This window comes from Rhinolophus hipposideros (assembly GCF_964194185.1).
Source record: "Rhinolophus hipposideros genome assembly, chromosome: 3".
Lineage (NCBI taxonomy): Eukaryota > Metazoa > Chordata > Mammalia > Chiroptera > Rhinolophidae > Rhinolophus > Rhinolophus hipposideros.
The window spans coordinates 11,759,236-11,785,032 of NC_138049.1; the positions used below are offsets into that span (position 1 = coordinate 11,759,236).

General features: G+C 39.0%; 1 protein-coding gene across 3 annotated transcripts in view; it reads left to right on the plus strand.

The window, feature by feature from the left end:
- Positions 1–13,721, plus strand: part of IPCEF1 (interaction protein for cytohesin exchange factors 1) — a 160,432-nt gene extending 146,711 nt beyond the window's left edge. For 2 of the 3 annotated variants that reach the window (XM_081044331.1, XM_081044332.1), the window contains one exon: positions 8,756–13,721. In XM_081044331.1, the coding sequence (XP_080900457.1) occupies positions 8,756–8,902 (147 nt within the window). In that variant the 3' untranslated portion in view covers positions 8,903–13,721. The remainder of the gene's footprint in view (positions 1–8,755) is intronic. The other variant, XM_081044333.1, reaches the window with a different exon arrangement.
- Positions 13,722–25,797: the final 12,076 nt, after the last annotated feature.

Genomic DNA, 25,797 nt, shown 5'->3' on the forward strand with positions numbered 1-25,797 from the left:
TGAGCAATTTTTCTCTCCTTCCTGAAACCCAAATATGTCATTTGATTGCAATCTATCATCACATCCTTGCTCTCATGATTCAAAATTATAAATCTCATCACTTTTCCCTTGAAATCCATATTATTCTAATTTAGAAACAGGTATAGAAAAAGAAAATGTAAGAAAACACCCTAAAAAAACATAAGTTAAAGCTAATTATAGAGTACAGAAAATACAATTATGTGTCACTAATATTTGTGATCATATATGACCAGATACCTCATTTGGGTAAAATAAATGCTGCCAATTCTAGAATCCCTAAAACTATATGCAAATGTCTGTGTATGGATAGATAGGTAGATATAGATCTATCTATCTGTCTGTCTGTCTGTCTATCTATCTCTTTATCTACATATATAATATATATATATATATATACCATGTGTAATTATATATGTATATTATATGTAATTATATATATGTGTGTGTATATAACATTTTTGTTTGTTTATGGAGAGGATTTCCTCAGGCTCTAAGTAGTGTTTGTGATGCAAAAGAAATTAAAAAGCAAATGTATAATTAGTTCATTCATTCATTTCTTATTTCATATATTTGTTTTTTTCAATAAGCGAATGTCTACCATGTGTCAGTAGTTCTTTCAGGACTTGGGGATATGGCAGCGGGCATATCAGTCAAAATTGCTTACCCTCATAAAGCTTACATTTAGGTAGAGGCAAAATAAACAAAATAAATAAGTAATTTTACTGTATGCTAAGTGGTGATAGATTTGATAGACAATAGAAGAGAAGGGCGATAAAGAATGTTGAGGGATTCATTTTAATGAGGAATTCATTTTTAATTGGAAGATGTAATTTGAGTAAGATCTGAAAAAGGAGTGAGCTATGAGGTTATCTGAGGTAGAATGTTCCAGGCAAGGGAACAAAAATGCAAGTGCCTTGGGGTGGGAGTGTGCCTAGCAGGTTTAAGGAAGAGCAAGGAGGTCATTGTGGCTGGAATGCAGTAGGGGATGGGGGAATGGGGCGAGGGGCAGTGGGTCAGAGGGACAAAGGGGGATCATATCATGTAATGCCTTATTGTCATTGCTAACACCTTGGTTTCTACTTGGAGTGAGCTAGGAAGTCTTTGGAAAGTTCTGTACAGACATATGGTATAGTTTGACATATTTTGAAGGTAGAAATATCAGGATTTTCTGGTGGATTGGGAATGAGAGAAGGAATCAAGAATAACTCCAGTGTTCGACATGAGTAACTAGAAAGATGGAGTTGCCATCAGGTGGTTTGAGGAACTCTAAGGAGCAGGTTTCAGTGTGTATTGGGAGTTGGTAGGGCAAGGCATGTAGAGAATAATGGAAACTTTGTATTGGACTTGTTATATTTGAGATACCTATTAGGTATTCAGGTGGAACAGCTGAAGAGGAAGTTTAGATAAACAAGTAAATTTGTGACCCTCAGTCTATAGGGAGAATGGGAGAGACTACATGAGATTACCAAGAGTGTGAGTGTAGGGAGAACAGAGAAGAGGCCAAAGACTGGAGCTCTGGGACACCGCAACATTAAGAGATTGTGCCAGATGGAAGACTCAGCAAAGGAGTCTGAGAATGAGTGGCTATGATGGGATGAAAAAATCAGGAAATTGTGTCATGGAAGTGATATGATAAGAGTGTTCAAGGAATCATCACAATTTTAGATGGTATTGATAAGTAAGTTGAAGATGAATAATTGATTATTGAACTTATCAACATGGAAATCAATGATGGCCTAAAGAAGAGCAGTTTTAGAAGAATGGTAGGGGCAAAAGAATGATGGGAGTGGTTCTGTGCAGAATGCACACAGGGACATTGGAGGTATGGAGAAAAGTGGAACATTAGCTGGAACAGGCATATGGGGTCAAGAGAGGGCTTTTAAGATGGGAAACATAACAGCACACATGTATGGCAGTGGGGATGATCAAATGGAGATGGGAAACTGATGAGTTGCTGGAAAGAGGAGAGAAATGCTGAAATGAATTTCTTGAGTATGAGAGAGGGGATGATGGCACACAAATGGAGAGATTGGCCTTTGCTAGAAACACAGGTATTTCATCCAAATGAACAGCAAGGAAGGCAGCAATATGTCTGTGCAGTTGTAGGTAGTGGACAGTAGGAACTTGGGAGAAATAGTCTTCTGATTGTTGCAATTTCCTCAAAATAAAAGCAGAAAAACAAACAAACAAACAAACATCAGTTACAATGGAGGATGGGACAAGGTTTGAGGAGAGACAAGAAGTTTTGAAATAGTTCTTTGGGAAAGTGAGAGAGGGAAGGGATGAGAAAATATGATTACTGCATAGTAGTGAAAGTCCACTTAATGGCAGTGGTCATGAAATTGAGCATGGTTATGACGTTTCAGCTCCACACATGCCATCCCGGGGGTAGGCAGAGACATTGGTGCAGTGATAAACATGCATATTGAATATCTGCCTGTCACTCAGCATCATGTGAGGTGCAAGGAATACAGGGATGAACACAGTATGTTTATTGTCAACCTTCCTTAAGAAGTTTAAAGTAAGTGGCGTGACAGATCCATGAATATCTGAACATAATCTGGTTAAGTTATAAGAAGTCTGTAAGCACTGGAAGGCATGAGAGCATTGAAAAAGCTTCTAAGTCCAATTTGGGGGTTCAGAGAAGATTTTCTGAAGAATATGATTCTCGAAGTGAGTAGATTTACAAGTCACAGTAAAATCTGGTAGACAAAGATTGGAAAGTGTTGCATTTGAAAGCAACTCTAGGAATTAGAGTTCATCAAGTGAAGAAAGGTGAGGAAATTTCTTCATATGGCACAACATCATGGAAATGTGAACTAGCATTGTGTGGGGAGAAAATTAACATCAATACTGTTAGAGTGGAAAATAAGAAGAAAGAGGATCAGCAAATGGAGCTCAGGTCCAAGAAACCTTGCCAAGACATGGTAACAACTGAAGTGTCCTTTGATGGATGATTAGATAAAAAATATGTGGTACATACATACAATGGAATATTACTCAGCCGTAAGAAAAGATGAAATACTGCCATTTGCGACAACAGGAATGTATCTTGAGATTATCATGCTAAGTGAAATAAGTCAGACAGAAAAAGTCAAGAACCATATAACTTCACTCATGTGGGATATAAAACTGAAAGCAACAAATAAACAAGACAAACAAAAACTCATAGACACAGACAACAGTTTAGTGGTTACCAGAGGGTAAGGGGTGGAGGTGGAATGGTGGAAGAGGGTAAAGAGGGTCAAATATATGGTGATGGAAGGAAATTTGACTTTGAGTGGTAAACACAATTCAATATATAGATGATGTATTATAGAAATGTACACTTGAAACCTATATAATTTTACTGACCAATGTCACTCCAATAAATTTAATAAAAAATTATAAAAAAATAAAGGGGAACCATTAAAAGGACTCAGCATTTTAGGTGGATTTTTGCATTGTCACGTGGAGGGTGGATTTAAAATGGGGCTTAATACAAAACCGCTGAACCCAACGCTCGCTCACGGCAGACCTCGGAGCAAAGACTGAGGGAAGAGGGCTGAAATCAGTGGTTTAAGCCCTCACTGCCGAGCGGAGAACGGAAGCCCTAGGCACGGAGACTAGCCGCCCCCTCCCTACCCTCCCAGAGCTCGCCCCGCCCCCACCTTCCCGGTGCTAGAAGCGATAAAGTAGCAGTGTCGGATCAAAGGACAGAATATTTGCTGCTCTGAGAACTGTGGACCGCAGACACAGATTCGCAGCTCAACTAGTTCCGGCAAAGGGGAGGGAGCTGTGGAAGCAGGACTGGCTGTGGTGGTGGTCGCCGCCATTGCTCTGGGCCACCTCTCACAACTCACCCCGCCCCTGGCCCCACCTATCTGGGCGGATCCCTGCAGGAGTAAACAGAACTGCTGAAACAAACGGGCTCTGAATCTGGTGCAGAAAGAGCTTTGGAACTCCAAAAGCTCTTCGCATACCTATCAACCTGTTGCAGAAGACACTCCTGTAGATGTCTAGGAAGAGAAATAGTAAATCAGTGATTGCCATCAATAACCAAGGCAACAAGATAGCTCAGAAAGAAAGTGAAAAGTCTCCAGAAAAGGAACTTAGAGATATGGACCTTTGTGATTTAAATGACAGAGAATTCAAGATCGCAATTCTGAAAAAACTGAACGAGATGCAAGAAAACACAGAAAGGCAGTTTAATGATCTCAGAAACACAATCAAAGAACACCATGAGCATTTTACAAAAGAGATTGAAATCTTGAAAAAGAACCAAATAGAATTTCTGGAGATTAAGAACTCAATAGAAGAAATTAACAATAAAATATCCAGCTTAGGTAGTAGAGTTGACCAGATGGAGGAAAGAATCAGTGACATCGAAGATAGGAACCTGGAATTTACACAGAGGGAAGAAGAAAGAGACTTGAGACTTAAAAGAAATGAAGGAACTCTACAAGAACTTTCTGACTCCATCAGAAAGAGCAATATAAGAATAATGGGCATACCAGAAGGAGAAGAAAGAGGGAAGGGAACAGAGAATATATTCAAACAAATCGTCGATGAGAACTTCCCAAACTTGTGGACAGAACTGGATCCTCGAATCCAAGAAGCAAATAGAACACCTAATTACCTCAATCCCAACAGGCCTTCACCAAGGCACATTGTATTGAAGCTGTCTAAAATCAATGACAAAGAAAGAATCCTCAAGGCAGCCAGGGAAAAGAAGACGGTAACTTACAAAGGAAAGCCCATTAGATTATCATCAGATTTTTCAGCAGAAACTCTACAAGCTAGGAGGGAATGGAACCAAATATTCAAACTATTGAAAGAGAGAAATCATGAGCCAAGAATAATATATCCAGCAAAGATCTCCTTTAGATATGAAGGAGGAATAAAGACCTTTCCAGACATCCAGAAGCTGAGGGAATTTTCTAATACACGACCTGCACTACAAGAAATACTAAAGGAGGCTATTAGACCACCATCAACAGGGACAACTTGTGGCAACCGAAACATAAAAAGGGGGAGTGTAAAGGCCTGAATTGGAATATGGGAATAGAGAAAGTAAGCGTACTGAAGAAACTGGAATACTCTAAATATCAAACTTTCTTTTACATAAACTCAAGGGTAACCACTCAAAAAACATCCAAATCTGAAATATATACTGTAATAAAAGAAGAAACAGAGGGAAACGTCATAGAATACCACCACACAGAAATAACAGACAACAACAAAAAGGCAAAGAAACAATGGAGACACAGCCATACCAGAAAACTAAAGACAGAATGACAGGAAATCCTCACATATCAATAATCACCCTAAATGTAAATGGACTGAACTCACCAATAAAGAGACACAGAGTAGCAGATTGGATCAAAAAACTAAACCCAACCATATGCTGCCTACAAGAGACACATCTCAGCTACAAGGACAAGCATAGACTCAAAGTGAAAGGGTGGAAATTGACACTCCAAGCAAATGGTACCCAGAGGAAATCAGGTGTAGCCATAATGATTTCCGATGAAACAGACTTCAGGGTGAAAAAGATAACAAGAGACAAAGATGGACATTTCATAATGGTAAAGGGGACTATACAACAAGAAGACATAACAGTCATCAATATTTATGCCCCCAATCAGGGAGCACCGAAATATACCAAGCAACTACTAACAGAACTAAAGGGAGAAATTGACCAAAACACAATTATACTAGGGGACTTAAATACATCATTGACAGCTATGGCTGAAGCCCTTTGCTCTACGTTCAGGAACACGACAAGGTTGTCCCCTATCACCTCTGCTTTTCAACATAGTGTTGGAAGTCCTCGCCAGAGCTATCAGGCAAGAGAAAGAAATAAAAGGCATCCAAATTGGGAATGAAGAAGTTAAATTGTCACTCTTTGCAGATGACATGATGCTATACATAGAAAACCCTAAAGACTCCACCAAAAAGCTATTAGAAACAATCAATGAATACAGTAAAGTTGCTGGCTACAAAATCAACGTACAAAAGTCCATTGCTTTCTTATATACCAACAATGAAATCTCAGAAAAAGAGATAGAAAAAACAATTCCTTTTGCAATTGCAGCAAAAAGAATAAAATACCTAGGAATAAACTTAACCAAGGATGTGAAGGATTTATATGCTGAAAACTATAAGACATTTTTGAAAAAAATTGAAGAAGACACAAAGAAATGGAAAGACATTCCGTGCTCATGGATTGGAAGAATCAACATAGTTAAAATGGCCATATTACCCAAAGCCATATACAGATTTAATGCAATCCCCATTAAAATCCCAATGGCATTTTTTAAAGAAATAGAACAAAAAATCATCAGATTTGTTTGGAACCGCAAAAGACCCCGAATAGCCAAAGCAATATTAAAAAAAAAGAACAATACTGGAGGTATCACACTCCCTGATTTTTCCTTGTACTACAGGGCTACAATAATCAAAACAGCTTGGTATTGGTGGAAAAACAGACACATAGACCAATGGAATAGAATTGAGAACCCAGAAATAAAATCACATAAATATGGACAGATAATTTTTGACAAAGAAGCTAAAAACATACAATGGAGAAAAGACAGCCTCTTCAATAAATGGTGCTGGCAGAATTGGATAGCTACGTGCAAAAGAATGAAACTGGACTGCTATCTGTCACCATGTACCAAAATTAATTCAAAATGGATCAAAGACTTAAGCATAAGACCTGACACAATAAACTGCATTGAAGAAAACATAGGTACTAAACTTATGGACCTTGGGTTCAAAGAGCATTTTATGAATTTGACTCCAAAGGCAATGGAAGTAAAAACTAAAATAAACAAATGGGATTATATGAAACTGAAAAGCTTCTGCACAGCAAAAGAAACTATTGACAAAATAATGAGGCAACCAACTGAATGGGAGAAGATTTTCGCAAACAGTTCCTCTGATAAGGGGCTAATATCCAAAATATACAAGGAACTCATGAAACTCAACAACAAAAAAACAAACAACCCAATTGAAAAATGGACAGAGGACCTGAAGAGACATTTCTCCAAAGAGGATATACAAATGGCAAATAGACATATGAAAAAATGCTCAACATCGCTAATCATCAGAGAAATGCAAATGAAAACCACAATGAGATATCACCTCACCCCAGTCAGAATGGCTTTCATCAACAAAACAAATAGTAACAAGTGTTGGAGAGGCTGTGGAGAAAAAGGAACTCTCATACACTGTTGGTGGGAATGCAGACTGGTGCAGCCGCTATGGAAGGCAGTGTGGAGGTTCCTCAAGAAATTACGAATAGAATTACCATATGACCCAGCAATCGCTCTCCTGGGTATCTACCCCAAAAATATAAAAGCATTTCTCTATAGAGACACGTGTACTCCAATGTTCATTGCAGCTTTGTTTACGGTGGCCAAGACATGGAAACAACCAAAATGTCCTTCGATAGATGAATGGATAAAGAAGTTGTGGTACATATACACAATGGAATACTATTCGGCGTTAAGGAAAGATGATATAGGAGCATTTGTGACAACATGGATGGATCTCGAGAGAATAATGCTAAGTGAAATAAGTCAGACAGAAAAAGCAGAGAACCCTATGATTTCACTGATATGTGGTATATAAACCAAAAAGAACAAGACAAACAAATGAGAAACAAAAACTCATAGACACAGACAATAATTTAGTGGTTACCAGAGGGTAAGGGGGTGGGGGGTGGGTGATGAGGGTAAAGGGGATCAAATATATGGTGATGGAAGGAGAACTGACTCTGGGTGGTGAACACGCAATGGGATATATAAACGATGTAATACAGAATTGTACACCTGAAATCTATGTAAATTTACTAACAATTGTCACCCCAATAAAATTAATTAAAAAAAAAAAAAAAAAACTAAAATGGGGCTTAGAGGCAGGAACTCACTTGGGAGGCTGTAGCAGCAGATTGGACTTTATACCTGAAATTAGGGTGATGGTCATAGGGATGGAGGGAACAAGAAAGATTTTAGGTAAAATTGTCAGGATGGAATGACTGTTTTTGAATGTAGAGATTGTCGCATTTTATTTTTACTCCATTTCTTGACTACAGAAAACTTCCTTAATCTGAGCCCCACATTTCAGAAATGTGTGTCATTGGTTACAGAGGAGGCAGGGTGAAATAATATGAATAGATTGTTTACTCTATTAGCATCATTGCAATACATACTGTTTTCACGGAAGGTTAGTAGTCTTTTCTTTAAAGAAAAATATGGCCTATCTATTCTGCATATATTAATTAAATAAGAGTGTGTGGTTTATTAAAATTTAAGATGATAAAAATAAACAAGATTTATATGTCTTAGGGAAACTACTATGTCCCAATTTTACTTAGTGAAGTTGGATGGTCAATGAAGTAGTTATATAATTCTGAGTTTCAGGAGGAATAATGCTCACAGTGAGCTAGAAATATTATTGTGGTGTGGAGTAACAGATCAATCAGGCAAGAGCAACGTAGAAGACCTGGCTATATGCCTACTTTTTCCATTGGGTAGGATACTTAACTTCTTTGTGGCTAGCATATGTAAATGGATGTCTTGACATCTTTCTTAGGATTGTCACAGGGATTTGAATATTAATGTATAAAATACTTCGATAATTTTATGAATGCATGTGTACATTCGTTTATAAAAGGGCTGAAGATGGTTTATTGAAATTAAGATACTCACTACATTATCTCCCCTACCCCCGACCCCCTTATTTTCAGTGTAAAGAACACGACTTGGCCATGATTAACCAGTTGCTGGATGATCCGAAGCTGACAGCCAGGAAGTACAGGGAGTGGAAGGTCATGAACACCTTGCTGATTCAGGACATCTATCAGCAGCAGCAGGACCCCACGTCCACCTCTTAAGGCACCCCCTAGGGACTCGAGGAACCACCTTCCTGTACCTCTGTTGAAATTTCTAGTTGAGAACAAGCCAGCGTTCTCTCCCCTTCTTACCCCCAGCAACTCTTCAAGATGTTGCAAGAGCTTACATTTTTCCTTGAAAGGAAAACTGAGACCAGTTCCTCAAGCCTGAGCTCCCTCTGTAAAGATGCAGCTGTAAAGGACCAGCACCAATGGCAGCAGGACTCCTCCCAGGTGGAGCGCTTCCTTCGAGACTGGAGTGATGGGGTCCAGTTGAACAGTTCTCGTGTTCCTGCTGGGAGCTCACGGGTATGCCAGGCTCTCGGTGGGATGTGAGCACTCTATCTTCTGTTCCTTGCTCTCAAGAGAATTACAACATTCTGTGGACAAAAGATCATTTTTTACTGGGGATAATTATTCATAGAAATATTCAGTTTTCAAAAAAGAAGAATGTACATATTCCACCTGGTTGGGGAGCTGAGTTCTCCAAATCATTTTTTGGAGTGTGGGAATGTCTTCTACAGCAGCAACTGAAACAGGACAAATGTTTTGGTGGCACCGAAATCCCCTGCCTTTTTCATGAGTTGAGAAATACTTCATAACGACTGGTGTGTGGGAAAGCTCAAGGAGGAGATGCGGTCTATATTCCACTCACTTAAAAACAGCTTGACCTTTTCACACTTTACCCAGGTGGGGGTGGGCTCTGATTAATTTTCCTTTCCGCAGAACAGCTGAAAGAAAACTATCTCATTACACTTGCAAGCTGTTACTCCCTCCGAGCTTCTCTGAACCACTGTAGAAGATTAGTAATAAGTCCAGCAAAGAATGTTTGCTGCTTTACTCTTTGGATGTGGTGAATATGCACAGTATAAACTTATATCGAGGTGTCCCAGGATAAATATTGACAAGATAATTCTGTTATCTGAATTGTTTTAATATGTCTACTCCGAAATAACACCCAACAAAAACAAGAGAGTTAAGACATGATTGCTTTATTTTTGTATGTTTATGTGTCTCTTTGGCTCCTATGTGAGTAGTTACCTATAATGTGTTTGTTATTTAAATATATTTATAGAAAGTCAAATTACTAGTGTTTTAAAAGATGACATAGTATTATATGTTTTGCTCAGTACATATTCTCAAAGGATATACATTTTGCTTGACAAAAATAGAAATACTATTGATTATTGATTCATCGGAGTTGTTATGTTGCACTGTGATGTGTGAGGAATGCTCAGGAAATCTTGTGGGATAAATGTGGGGGCATGTAATAATAATCTTTCATTTTCTGGTCTCTCTCTCCATCTCTCACTTTCGCATGTGTGAGCGTTCTCTCTTTTTCCCTCCCTGTAGAAGGCTTAGATTTCTCTGTTTTAAGTCACTCTCTTAACCAGAAAAGGACTTTCATCTTACACTATCCCTTCTAGCAAATAAACTAAGTTTTGTGACATTTATGCCCACAAATCCTAAACCAAATGAAACACAACTAATGGGATATTTTGTCTAAAGACTAATAGAAATTTTGGGGTCTGTGGTTAAAGAGAACTAATTTTATTAGAGTAGCAATATGAACGTCTTCACTTGATAATCATCATGAATGTTTCTCACCATAAGAATAACCAGAACCCACCAAAAACCCATTTTGGCTCTACTGCTAGCAAATTGTCAACAAAACAGTTTTCTTTATAAAGTGTGGCTTGATACTCAAATGGAAATAACCTGAATTTTATCTGCAAACTAAATGGAAATAGTTGTGGAATATTTCCCCAAGTTTTTCTAAGAAGTCTTAATGCTTTGCAAACAAAAAATAACGTTAGCCTTAGGAAAGAGAAAAAAACAAACAGGAAGCAAGTTGTAGTACTGGAAGCTTCTGTGAGATGAGAGGCCAGGCCAGTCATTTTGGTCCAGAAGCACCTATACCAAGTTGAACGTACTCCGTGAGGCTACTGCCATGCAGAAGATGGCGCCTGACCTGTGGGGAGTTTACTGTTGGCACCAGAGAGAAGCACCCATTTCGGTCCTCAGATTGGGCCCTGAAGCTTCTGGTGTATGAGGCCAATGCTTTTATCCTTGTACTCTAGAAATGATCATTGATTCTTTCCGTACTTGGCAGCTATTAGAAGGTTGATTTGTAGGATTCAATGTAAACAAGGTGTTGAGGGAAGGAGAAAGAATAATGGAGGAAATAAGTAATGGATATGGCATAGTGTTCTTCTACCTTTTTTTCTTTGGTTTCTAACACCAACCTATAAATTTTGAAACAGTTTTTCCTAAACTGGAGTGTTCCAAAAGCTTTTGACTAGGACTTGGGAATACATTTCAGTGCTTTACTTTGGCTTTTCATTAACACGTATTTAACTGACTTTTTAGTGTAAATTCCTTTAGAACCACTCAAAGGCAAAGTAGGTCCATGAGAGTACTTAATCAAGCCTTTCAGTTATTTTTCAAAGTCAAGTCAAGTCTAGCAGTGTTTCCTTTGTTAGTTAAAGTGGTTACTTTGCAGAGTCTCCCCAAATGGAAGTTAAACTGAACTGCACAATTTTGCACCCTGCTCGTCTAGACCAAAATCACATGCTTGTTATTGCTTTCCCTTCTGTAAATGCTTTCACTCTATTTTATGTTGTGTTAGGATGGAGGGGCTGCTTCTGTGAGTGCCCAGCTTCAGTTGTCGCCTCGTAGTTCCAGTTTATTCCTGGGGATTGGGTCATCTCTGAAAGGGATTTGGGTAGTTTCATCATGTCTAAGGGAAGCCTCCTCTTTCCCTGTAGACATAGGGTCTGAGGACTGTAGAATGACCCAGAAGAATGGCCTCTCAGAAGGGAAGTAGAGAATCTCTGAGCATAACCAAGCCCAAATCTGTGGCACCTGCTATGGATTAAGATCGTCATTGGATTCCACTTTGGGTCTGCCGGGACCACCTCTTCTTTCTAGTGTTAGTCTGTAGACCCAAACTGGTGCCTGATGTGATACCCTCACTGGTTGGTACATTGCAGCGATGCTGAATCAGATGGTCCCACATTTGAAAGGGGTCTTCTGCTTTTCATAATTCTCAGTTCTGCTACAATCTCAGCATTGCATCAAGGCCTAGAAAGAATCATAAAGCATACTATTCCAAAGACTCCAGGGAGCCTAAAGAGAGCTTGTGTTTGGGGTCAGATTTCAATGTGAAGCCAATGACTTTTATTTAAGCAGCACTTTGCAGTTCGCAAATCAGTATGTCTTAGGCTCCCTCCTCCACCTCCCCAGTGGTCTTTGTGAGATGACTGTGGATTATCACTACTACTTTTGATAGAGGGAGAAAGCAAAATCTGAAAAGTGATGTGCCTGGGCAGGGCTCCAGGTACAGCCAGGACTTGAAGTTGTACCTCTAGGACTTGAACTTGTACCTCCCTTGTGCTTTACCTTGAGAAGCCCCTGTTGGGACTCATCAGTTTGACTTAGAGTGTGCATGCCATTGCACTGAAATGTGCACCCATGGTGGCTTTTGCAAAGTCATCCATTTGAAATCTGAGGGGGTCTGTTTTCCTTGAGCACAGTCTCTTCCTTATCAGCCAGATAGGTTTCTGTCCCTCCTGCAGTGACCTGGTGACTGTGACTTGGGGTTTAACATAATTACTCTCTGCTTTCTTTTCTTCATTCTGAAAAGTATACTGCTTGTTAGATACTGTGAGATCCATGGATGAAAGAGATACATGAGTATTTAAAGAAATGAAGTGCGTTTATTTTGTTTTCCTTTCAAAGAGTGTCAGGCTGTGTCACAGACCCAGCTTAGTGACTAGGGGTCAGGCCCCCCTTAACTTCCTCTCTCAATTTCTTCTCCTGTAATTATGATAATTTCCTCAGATAGCCTTTAAATCACAAACAATATCATAGAGGTGAAACATAGAAAGAAAATATACTTTTAAGTCTTTTAAAGAGAGGTGATGGTGGAAGGTAATGTTTTGATCAGCCACACAGAAGACTTGGTGAGCAATTTATGTACAGAGGATGCCATTCCAAAAGTCACTATTTATTGGAAAGTTGCCATATGCAAAGGAAGTTTCAGGCTATATCTCCTCTTCAGTCTAATAGAATATGATATGTGATTGGGGTTTGCCCATTTATTTCCCTTCTAATTTTTTGTATACTTAGTTCACAAGAGAAATCAAGTCCTAGAAATGTGAGGTGACTGCCCCTTCCTAATGTTTTGTAATATGAAATTGAAAAGGAAAGCCCCTGAAACTGGATTTTAACAACCCATTTGAAATGCGGAAGGGGAAAGGTCCACTCCTCAAAGCGTGATGTCCACCTCAGTGAACAAGATATTGAACAGCGACATGTTTTTCTATATTTTGAGACAGGAAGCAATTTCCTTGCCTCTTCTGTACATCTTTACTCTTCTTCATACTACCACAGACCACAGAGAAAACATTAAAAATGGGTTCTATGTTAAAAAATAGTTCTTCCATTTCTCTTGCTGTGAGGAGACTTAACTGTTCTGTACTGATGTTTCTTTATCTTAAGTCCAAAGGGGGAAGCATGCCCCATGGAGACACTTATCATCCTATAATAAAAACCAGGATTTTAAATCATTGTGTATTTTAATGTCCTTGCATGATGGGGATGGAACTTTTAGAACTTCATGGTGTTTGGGGGCAAGGTGTTAATGTGGAAATGATACCTTTAATTTCATTGTGCTTTTCTTTGTCACCTACCCTCTTAGACTAAACTGAAAAAAGTGTCATGGCTCATTTCTCCTGCTTTATGTTTTTGAGGTTGACTTGTAAGATTAAAATAAAAACAAGGTAAAATATATCTAGTAAAATGACATGGAAAAAATTTGAAATTTACTTACTGGTGTTCATTTTCTGCTCTGTAATGTTTCCTCAAAGAAAAAACTCCCAGGAAGTGTTTCATGGCTGGGGTTTTATCTTCTGCAAAGGATATAGTGCCCTCTGGTGGCAGTCACAAAAATAATAGCGTCTACACTACTGATGTTTTTATTTTATTTTTTTTATTTTATTTATTTATTTATTTATTTATTTATTTATTTATTTATTTATTTATTTATTTATTTATTTTTTGGCTGAAAAGCTCCATTCTGAGAGCTTGTCTTTATTTGACTTCACTCAGAGCTCACTCTGTGACCAGCCCTATCCCTACGGTGTTTTTTTGTTTTTTTGTTTTTTGTTTTATTTTTATTTTTTTTTATTTATTAGTTTCAGGTGTACAAGACAAGGTAATACTTAGACGTTCATCATTTATATCCCTCACACTGTGAACCCCCCTCCCCCCATCCACTATCCCTCCGACCTCACACTGATGTTTTTATTTTTAAATGAAAGCTCTAATTTTGCGGGGAGCTCTCGTTCAACAATAACTGATGTGGTCTTCTCCAATGGTCCTCAGTTTACAAGTTTATTGGTACAGAGATATTTATATTTATATTTTTCAAAATGGTTGTTGATTCACAAAATTTGGCCCTTATCATTAGTCGGTACCCACATTTTTTTTTTCTTCTTTAGATATTTAAAAGAATTTGCAGATTGTCGTGCAGGATGACAGGCGGGGTCTCTGGTCCCACTCCCCACATAAGAAGGCAGGATATGGTGAGGCCAAAAAGGAACACCCCCGGAGCCATACAGTCATACCACTATAGTCTTGCTGGTGGCTGGGTTGGAGACACAGGAAGCAGGAGCCACACTGTCTGCAACCTGCTGTCCACTTCTCTGCTATCCGCAACCCGCACTCCACCGTGCTAACTGCAATCCAAGCTTGCCAGCCCAGCTGCCATCTTCTTGGTAGCCCCCATTTTTTCTGCTAGCGTAGCCACAGCCGTTATATTAGTGGCCAGTGGCTCATTGGTTATAGCTGATGGCCAACTAGCCACAGCTGATGGCCAGCCAGTCACAGTTGATGGCCATTTACTACCTGAGCCAGCACCTTTTTATGTGAGGCTGAGAGCCTGGAAACTGCACTCCTGGCTCTGTCCCCACACAGATTATAAAAGTTACAACCTGTGACACATGAGTTCCTTAAAATACACAAGATATTTCTGTGAAAACTGAACAAAGAAAATATTGAACTAGCATAACAAAATATCTTTATTTTGGATCCACTGCTTAGAGGAAGTTAGCCTGCATTTGAACTTGATTCACACCAACTCGATTGCTGTCTACACAAACACCATGTTATTTTTTACCTCTCCCCCAATTCTCACTTTACATGCTGAGCTCCATCCTCTCTTTCCTCCATCCTTCAACCATCAGGGATGTCGAGGCTCCCACATGGAAGCAGTAAAAATTATTCTAGACCAAAGGGATGAGTAACAGGCATAGATATAGTATGTTCCTAATTTTTAGAACAATCTTGTATTAGTTTCCTATTGATACTTTAACAAATGACCACAGATTTAGCAGCTTAAAAAATGTGTTTTCTTATATTTCTGGAGATCAGAAGTCAGACACGGGTTTCCTTGGGCTAAAATGAAGGTGATGGCAGGATGGTGTTCCTTCTGATGGCTCTGGGAGTGGGGGGAACATACTTCCTTGCCCTCTCTGGGTCACCCATGTTCTTTGCCTCTTGGCCCCCTTCCTCCATCTTCAAAGTCAGCAATATCATTTCTCTGCACCATTCTTCTCCTGTAAAGCCTTCCTCAGACTCTTAAAGACCCTTGTGATTATATTGGGCCCACCTGGATAATCCAGGAAAATCTGTTTTAAGGTTTTAAGCAACCTGAATTTAATCTGCAACCTTTGGAACATATACACAGGTTCCAGGGAGTAGGACATGGCTGTTATTCTGCCTATGAAAAATTTCCATTTCAAATACCCTGCTTAGTCCCCCTGAACCATCTATTTATCCCAGAAATTCCAGTATTCCCAAATTTTAAGTATAAGCATGAAAGTCCTTTGTCATGTTATGTGACTTGAGTTAGATTTCCTCAAAATATAGATCACCATAAGAGAGGTAAAAAGCAGAAAAAAGCAAAATAATTCCTGGCTTTCAAAATCATGTACACAGGCGGAACAGGTATGGTATTTTAACAGATCAGGTTTTACAATACCTGCATTTAAAGACAGAGCATTAGAAAGTCACATTTAAGAGTCAAGTATCATAAGCAAAGGATAATTTGCTTATGTGATAGTGAAGTCTCACTATCTTAGTTTTATGAGCTTCTCTGCCACGTCCAATTGACCGAGGGGCTTGGCTAAGTCACAGCTCCTCTCCCATGAAAGAGGAAGGAGAGAATTCCCATAGTCCCTGGCTCTTACAAATCACAATCTGAGCATTACATTTGTCTTTTCTTTTGAAAAATAAGCAAACCTGTATTTGTAGATAATCCTTTCATGCTGCTCTGCTGTTTTCCAGTCACAAAGTTTAGGGAGTCATAAACAGTCTGCCAACATAGAAGTCTGCTGAGCCTGTCTTGGTGGTCCTGTCCAGAGTGAGGGACAGAATTCCCAGGTGAGCAGGGTGCCTGCCTATTTAGCCAGTTATTGTCCTAGTGCCAAAGCTTATTGCTGTGGATGCCTGCTTAGATCTGTTCACCCCTCCAGAGCTTTTATCCTTCAGTTGCGATGAGGTTTTGCAGCTAACAGCGTCCTCCCTTTTCCAGAAAATTGTCCTCAGCTAAATGACAGCCACTTAGCCAGAAGGTTATTATGCTCTCCGTCCTCAACCAGCGTGGCCTCGTACAGTGGCTGCCTGAGCCCAGATGGCAACACTTAACAGTTATAAACAAGGTAGTCAGAATTACTGCCATGGGCAGTAATGTCGGAATGACAGCCTGGGGTTTGCGCTGGCCGCATGGATCTTTGGAGATTGCTAATAGAAAAGGGAGTTCCTAGAGACAGGATATATGGGAAGCCAACTTGGATACAGGATCCAAAGTATTGCTGGTTCCCAGGAATCACCCCCAAATATTATGAACTACCTTGTGTTAGGGTAGGATAGGGGCACATACAGGTCAAGAGATAAATGGCCTATGTTCTCTGGTTTCTAAATAAAAAATTAGAATGGCCATACTTATAGCAGGTGGACGAACATTCATTTCAGTTTTTTGACCAGTAATAATTGGTCAAAGAGAGGCCAAACAGAAGTCCCTGAAGTGGCCTCCTTCAGGAAAGATAGTAAGTAAAAGCCAATATTGTGTCCAAGGGGAATGGTAGGGATTGGTGTCACCCTAAAAGATTTTCAGGGACAAGGGTAGTTGTCCCTATTCAGGCCTATGCAATTTTACCAGTTTGGTTCCTAAAAAATCAAGGATTATGGCAAATTTTAGTGGATTCTTGCAAACTTAACCAAGTTATATCCCAATTGTAGCTGCTGTTTTTACCAGAGCAGATTACTGCCTCAAGTACATAGACTTTGGCTAGCTAAGTGCATTATTTTTCAATATCCATCATGACAGAGAATCAGAAGCATTTTGTATGTCTATGCAATAGACCCATATTTATGATCTTGCCCCAGGTCTGTATTATTCTCCTGTTATGTGTCACGGTATAGTCAGGAGGAACTGGGACCATTTGACCCTCCGTCACAGTGATCCACTATGTTGATATTATCATGTAATAAACAATGGGCAGTGCTCTAGGCACTATGATTGCACACAGGAGCTCCAGAAAGGAAGAGATAAATCCTGCAAAGTGTCAGGGGCCTGCCAAATATATATATGAAATATTTGGGGTCCAATTGCCTGGAGAAAGCCAGAATATCTCATTCAAAGGACACCTTATTGTATGTTGCACTTCTACCAGTAAGAAAGAAGCATTATGCTTCGTGGGCGTATTAACACACCAGAGAGCATCCATTTCAGAAGAAGCACTGAACAACCAGTGTACAGGATGAGTCAGCCTGTTGATACTTACCAGCCTCTGTCATGGGCCATCCCAGGGCTTACACAATGGGCTCGTGAACAGAGACAGCATGGGGGCAGAGATGGAGGCTAACCATGAACCTAAAACATGCGCTCTGTGGGGACAGAGCCAGGAGTGCAGTTTCCAGGCTCTCGGCCTCGCATGGAAAGGTGCTGGCTCAGGTAGTAAATGGCCATCAACTGAGATTGGAGGCCATCAGCTGTGGCTGGTTGGCCGTCAGCTGTAACCAGTGAGCCATTGGCTGGTTGTTAGCCACAGCTAACTGCGGTGGTTATGCTAGCAGAAAATGGGGGCTACCAAGAAGATGGTGGCTGAGCTAGCAAGAGCAGATTGCAGTTAGCACGGAGAATTGCAGCTAGCAAGTGAGGTGGGTTGGCAGACAGAAGTGGACGGCAGGTTGTGGATAGTGTGGTTTCCGCTTCCTGTGTCTCCAACCTAGCCGGCAGTGAGAATATAGTGACTCCTCTATCTATGGCTCCATGGGTGTTCCTTTTTGGTTTCACCATGTCCTGCGTTCTTATGTGGGGAGTGGGACTAGAGATCCTGCGTGCCGCCCCACATGACATGCTCTCTCACCAAACCTGAGAGCGACTGCTGCTGCTGAATGTCTTGTCCACTAATATCAAAACCAAAGCTGAGTCCCAAAAAGGTATCATGCTTTGAGGAGACCAAGCAGCCACTCGTCGGCAAGTTGACTAGGTTGGATGTCTTCCTGTTGCCTTATAGCTGCCACACCGTTTGTTCCCCCGCGCTCTTCTCAGGATTTCACAAGGGAGAGCCTCAGCAAACTGAGACCCGATGGAATTATATCGGTCCCTCCCCTTCAATGGATTCCTTGGAGATGTGCGTGTGTGTGATGGCAAAGTACAAGCTACAACACAATGGGAACTTTCGGAAAGACAGCCAGCAGGCTACTAACACACAGATCTTGAGATGAACAATCATTACCTCTTTAGAAGTTTACCAATAAAAACTACATGTTGGCCCAATTCGGGGTTCAGTCCCTGAGACTGTTCCCCTTGGCCCGTGCTTGCACTCTATTACTGGCTACTGTCTTTTCTTAACCCTGTGCCATCCTTCTCCCTCCCCACAACCCATGTCATGCTGGATGTGACGTCTTCCATCTGGGAAAAGGCAATGTTTCATCCTGACTAGGACTGGCAAGGATTCACGTGTGGAATTGCCTTTCTTTTCTATAGTGCCTCAGCCACCAGGACCATTCAAGGGCTCACACGGGATCTATGCACTGGATCCCACGTAACACCACTGTCATGGACTAAATGTCTGCGCTCCCCAAAAGTCCTATGTTGAAATCTAATCCCCAATGTGATGGTATTTGGGAGTGGGGCCTTTGTGAGCTAATTATGTCATGAAGGTGGAGCCCTTATGGACACGATAATAAGAAGAGCCCAGAGAGCTAGCTCACTCTACCTCCTTCAGGTGAGGACACAATGAGAAGTCAGGAGTCTGCAACCCAGAGGCTCTCATTTGAACCCAACCATGCTGGCACCCTGATCTCAAATTTCCAGCCTCCAGAACTGTGAGAAATAAATCTCTGTTGTTCATAAGCCACCCAGTTGATGGTATGTTGTTATAGGAGCCTGAGCTAAGACAATCACCTTAGACAGGCAGCCCACTGTGTGGCCAAAGAAATGAGGCAGGGTACATGTGGGAGTCAGTGGCTCTATCATATTCTGTAGGTTCTTTGTACCCCTTAACTAACATCTCCCCTGCCCCCCAGCTCCTGGTGATCACCATTCTTATCTTTGCTTAGCTTATTTCACTTAGCATACTATCCTCCAGGTTCATTCATGTTGTCACAAATGACAGGATTTTCTTCTTTTGTAAGCTGAATAATATTCCATTGTGTGTGTGTGTGTGTGTATCTCACTTTTTTTTACCCATTCATCAATCAGTGGGCACTCAGGTTGATTCCATATCTTGGCTATTGTAAATAATGCTGCAATTAAACATGTGAGTACAGATATCTCTTCAAGATACTGATTTCATTTCTTTTGGAAATGTGAGTATGCCCAGGAGTAGGATTGCTGGATTGTAAATATCATTCTATTTTTGATTTTTTGAGGAAACTCCATCCTTTTTTAATACATTTTGTAAATGCACCAACTTACATACCAACCAGCAGTGTACAAGGGTTCCCTTTTCTCCACATTCTCACCAACACTTAACTCTTGTCTTTTTGATAATAACCATTCTAACAGGTGTAAAGTGTTATTCAATTGTGGTTTTGAATTGTGTTTCTCTGATGGTTAGTGATATTAAACATTTTTTCATATACCTATTGACTATTTGTATGTCTTCTTTTGTGAAATGTCTATTCAGGTCCTTTGCCCATTTTTTAAATTGGGTTACGTGTTTTCTTGCTATTGAGTTGTTTGCATTCCTGATATATTTCAGGTTTTAACCCCTTATCGGACGTATGGTTTGCAAACATTTTCTCCCATTTCATATGTTTTCACTCTTCACTCTGTTGGTTGTTTCCTTTGCTGTGCAGATATTTTTATTTTGATACAATCCTATTTGTCTATTTTTAACTTTTGCTGCCTTGCTTTACGGGTCATATCCAAAAATCATTGTGTAGACTAATTAATGTCAAGAGGATTTTTGCCTATGTTTTTTATTTTTTTATTTTTTCCTAGTAGTTTTACAGTGACAGGACTTTAATCCATTTTGAGTTGAATTTTGTGTATGGTGTAAGACAAGGCTCCACTTTCATTTTTCTGCCTGTCGGCATACAGTTTTCCCACTATCATTTATTCAAAAGGCTATCTTTTCCCCATTGTGTATTCTTTGTATGTTTGTTAAAGATCAGCTGATTCTAAATGCGTGGATTTACTTTGGGGATCTTCACTTTGTTCCATTGGTTTATAGGTCTATTCTTATGCCTAGTACCGTATAGTTAGTAGTATATTTTGAAATCATGTAGTGTGATGCCTCCAGCTTTGTTCTTTTTGGCCCAAGATTGCTTTGGCTATTCAGGATCTTTTGTGGTTCCATACAAATTTTAGGATTATTTTTCATATTTCCATGAAAAATGTCATTGGAATCTTAAAAGGGATTGCATTGAATCTGTTGCTAGCTTTAGGTAGTCTGGACATTTTAACAATATTAATTATTTCAATTTATGAAAATAGGATATCTTCCATTTATTTGTGCCTTCAGTTTTTTTCATCAATGTTTTGTAGTGTTTAGTGTAAAGATCTCTCACCTTCTTGGTTACATTTATTCTTAAATGTTTTCTTGTTTTTGATGCTATTATAAATGGGATTATTATCTTAATTTCTTTTTCAGGTAGTTCATTGTTAGTATATGCTATGACTGCTACTGATTTTTAAAGTTAATTTTGTATCCTGCAAATTTAGTAAATTCATTTATTATTTCTAACCATTTTTTTTGTGTGTGGAGTCTTTAAGATTTTCTGTCTACAAAATCATGTTATCTGCAAACAGAGACTATTTTACTTCTTTGTTTCTAATTTGGATGGCATTTATTTCTTTTTCTTACCTAATTGCTCTGTCTAGGACATTCAGTACTATATAAAATAGAAGTGACATGACTGGGCATTCTTATCTTGTTCCTGATCTTAGAGGAAAAGCATTAGCTTTCAACCTTTGAGTATGATGTTAGGTATGGGCCTGCCATATATTGTCTGTATTATGTTGAGGTATATTCTTTCTATACTCACATTGTTGAGAGTTTTGTTTTGTTTTGTTTTAATCATGAAAGGGTGTTGTATTCTGTCAAATGCTTTTTCTGCATCGATTGAGATGATCATATGATTTTTATCCTTCATTCTGCTAATGTGGTGTGTCATATTTATTGATTTGTATATGGTTGGACCATTTGTGTATCCCAAAGATAAATCCCGCTTGGTCCTCATGTATGAGCCTTTTAATGTGCTGATGAATTTTGTTTGCTAGTATTTTGTTGAGGACATTTTCATCTATGTTAATCAGAGATATTGGCCTATAATTTCCTTTTTCTGTAGTGTCTTTGCCTGGCTTAGGTATCAGGGTAATTAATGCTGGCCTTGTGAAATGATTTTGGATGTGTTCCCTCCTCCTCTTTGTCTTGGAAGAGTTTGAGAAGGATTGGCATTTATTCTTCTTTACATATTTGGTAGAATTCACCAATTAAGACATCAGGTCTTGGTCTTTTCTTTGTTGGGAGATTTTTGATTATTGATTCAATTTCCTTACTCCTTATTGGTCTCTTCAGATTATCTAATTCTTTCTGATTCAGTCTTGGTAGAATCAGAATTTATTCATTTCTTTTAGGTTATCCAATTTGTTGGTATATAGTTGTTCTTAATAGTCTTTTATGATCCTTTGTATTTCTGTGATGTTGTAATGTCTCCTCTTTCATTTATAATTTTATTTATTTGACTCTTCTCTATTATCATTATTATTTTTAGTTAGTCTAGCTAGAAGTTTGCTAGTTTTATCTTTAAAAAAAACAACTCAGTTTCATTGATCTTTTCTGTTGTTTTTCTAGCCTCTTTTTCATTTGTTTCTTCTTTGATCTTTGTTATTTCCTCCCCTCTGTTAACGTTGGGCTTACATTTTCTTTTTTCTTGTTTCTTGAGGTGTAAAGTTAGATTGTTTATTTGAAATCTTTTTTCTTAATTTAGGCATGTATTGCTATAAACTTTCTTCTTAGAACTGCTTTTGCTGCATTCCGTAAGTTTTGGTATGTTGTTTTTCCATTTTCATTTATCTCAATATATTTTTATACTTCCTTTCTGATGTTTTCTTTGATCCATTGGTTGTTCAGGAATGTGTTGTTTAATTTCCACGTATTTGTGAGTTTCCCAATTTTTCTGCTGATTTCTATCTCCTTCTTAAACTTCTTATTTTGTTCATGTATTGTTTTCTTGATTTCATTTCATTGTCTATCCGTGTTCTATAGATTATGGAGCTTCTTTAAGATCATTATTTTAAATTCTTTGTTAGGCAGTTGACATTTCTTCATTTTTCTAAAGTCAATTGCTGATGTTCTATTTTGTTCCTTTGGTGATGTCATGTTTTCCTGATTATATGTTATATTATAATGCATCAGTGTTTGTGCATTTGAAGAAGTAGACACCTCTTTATAGACTGGCTTTGGCAGAGAAAGTCCTTCACTGGTCAGCTTGTTCAGAAACTCTGGACATGTCTTTTGGTGGGATCCACCAGTGGGCTTTATGCTGAAGTCCTCAGGCACACTGGCCTGGTATCAGGGCCTGTGGGTGGGTGGTTCTAGTGCCTGGGTTCATCAGGGCTGCCTTGGTGCCTGGGTTCATGAGGGTTGACCTAGTGCTGGGGTAAGCTTTGAGCTTGGGTCTGTGGGGGGCAATACAACAGGGTCCATTGGGGTAGGCCTGGACTCTGAGTCCACAGGAGCCTGGGTTTACAGGACCAGCTTGGAAGCTGGGTCCATCAGTGCTGGTCTGGAGCCATGGGGATCATTTTAGCCTGGGGGTAGGCCTGGAACCTGGGACTGCAGGGGCAAGCTTGGAATCTCAAAGCCTTGACCTTTGGGGCTGGATTGGGACCAGGATTCAGTGGGATGGGCCTGGTGCTGGGGTCCTTAGTGAGGTTGGGTGTTTTCTTCACTCTCCTTCCCCCATTTATAGGGTATCTCTCTCTGTACTACATTGCTCAAGTTTGGGGAAAGGGTGAAATGGGTAAGGTGAAACTATCCTTCCTATTATTTCAGAACATCTTTTCTTATTTTTGTGCTTCACTCAAGTGCGATGATTTCTCACCTGGATTCCTTATCTCTCATGAAAGTATTTTCAAGAATGGATAATTATTTAAATTGATGTTTTTTCAAAGGGATGAGTACTGAGTACTGGAAACTCCTATTTCATCATTTTGCTGATGTCACTCTCCTTACAGAGATACTGATAGGAATTTTATTAAACCTTTGTATTAATTTGTGAGAATTGACATCTTTTAAAAAAGATTTTTATTAAAATATAGCTAACATACAATATTATATTAGTTTCAGGTGTACACCATAGTTATTCAACATTTATATACCTAAAGAAATGATCACCATGATAAGTCTAGCAACCATCTGACATTGTACCATGCTATTAAACAATATTATTGACTGTATTTCCTATGCTGTACATTACATCCCCAAGACTTATTTGTTTTATACCTGAACTTTGAACCTCTTATTCCCCTTCACCCATTTTCCCCCATTTAAAAATTTTTTAAATTGCATTTGACATTCAATATGGTATTAATTTCAGGTGTATACCATAGTGGTTAGACATTTATATAAAAAGTGATCCCCTGACTAGTGTAGTACACACATGGCACTATACATAGTTATTACCATATTATTGACTATAATCCTTATGCTTTACTTTACATCCCTATGACTGTTTTGTAACTACCAATTTGTACTTCTTAATGCCTTCACCTTTTTCATCCTGTCCCCAAGCACCCTCCCATCTGGCAGCCATCAAAATATTCTCTGTATCTATGAGTTTGTTTCTGTTTTGTTAGTTTGTTTGTTTGGTTCTTTAGATTCCACACATAAGAGAAATCACAGGGCCTCTGTCTTCTGTTGTCTGACATACTCCACTCAGCACTGATGCAGATTGCAAGAACCCATTCCCTTCCATGGCCAAACAATATTTCATTGTATATATGTATTACTGCGTCTTTATACTTTCACCCATCAATGGATACCCAGGCGACCTCCCCATCTTGGCTATTGGTAAACAATGTTGCAATGAACATGTGGATGCACATGTCCTCTTGAAGTAGTGTTTTGGGTTTCTTCAAATAAATACCCAGAAATGGGATTACTTGTTACTTCTTTGTCTTTTGTTATGGCCTTTGTTTTCAAGTCTACTTTGTCTGGTATAAGTACTGCTACCCCAGCTTTTTTTTTTTTTTTTTTCATTTCCATTTTCATGAAATATCTTTTCCCATCCCCTTACATTCAGTCTGTGTGTGTCTTTCAATCTGAAGTGAGTCTTTTTTAGGCAGCATATGTAAAGGTTTTATTTTCTTATCCATTCAGCTACCCTATCTTTTGATTGGAGCATTTAGTGCATTTACATTTAAAGTAATTGTTAATAGATATGTAATTTTTGCCATTTTATTATTCACATGTTTTATTTTATTTTTATTTTTTTGTCTTAAAGAAGTCCCTCTAAGATTCCTTGTAATACTAGTTTGGTAGTGATGAACTCCTTTAGCTTTTTCTTGTCTGGGAAGCTCTTTATCTGTCCTTTGATCCTAAATGATAACTTTGCTGGGTAAAGTAATCTTGGTTGTAGGTCCTTGCTTTTCATTAATTTGAATATTTTCAGTCAATCCTTTCTGGCCTGCGAAGTTTCTGTTGAGAAATCAGCTGACAGTCTTATGGGAGCTCCCTTGTAGGTAACTAATAGCCTTTTGCTTGCTGCTTTTAATATTCTTTCTATGTCTTTAACCTTTGGCATTTTATTTATGATGTGTCTTGGTGTGGGCCTCTTTGGGTTCATCTTGTTTTGGACTCTCTGCTTCCTGGGCTTCTACGTCGATTTTCTTCACCAGGTTAGGGAAGTTTTCCATCATTATTTCTCCAAATAGGCTTTCAATTCTTTGCTCCCTCTCTTCTCCTTCTGGTACCCTTAGGATGCAAATGTTGGTATACTTGATGTTGTCCCCGATGCCCCTTAAACCATCTTAATTTTTTTGATTCTTTTTTTCTTTTTGCTGTTCTGTTTGTGTGTTTTCTGCTATCTTATCTCCTAAATCGTTGATTTGTTCTCTGCTTCATTTAATCTGTTGATTCCCTCTAATATATTCTTCCTTTCAATTACTGTAGTCTTTATTTATGACTGTTTCTTTTATGTTTCCTATCTCTATTTTTATGTTTCCTATCTCTTATTTTTATGTTTCCTATCTCTTTGTTGAAGTTCTTCTTGAGATCATTGAGCATCCTTATAACCAGTGTTTTGAAGTCTGTATCTAGTAGATTGTTTATCTCCATTTTGTTTAGTTATTTTTCTGGAGCTTTGTTGTATTCTGT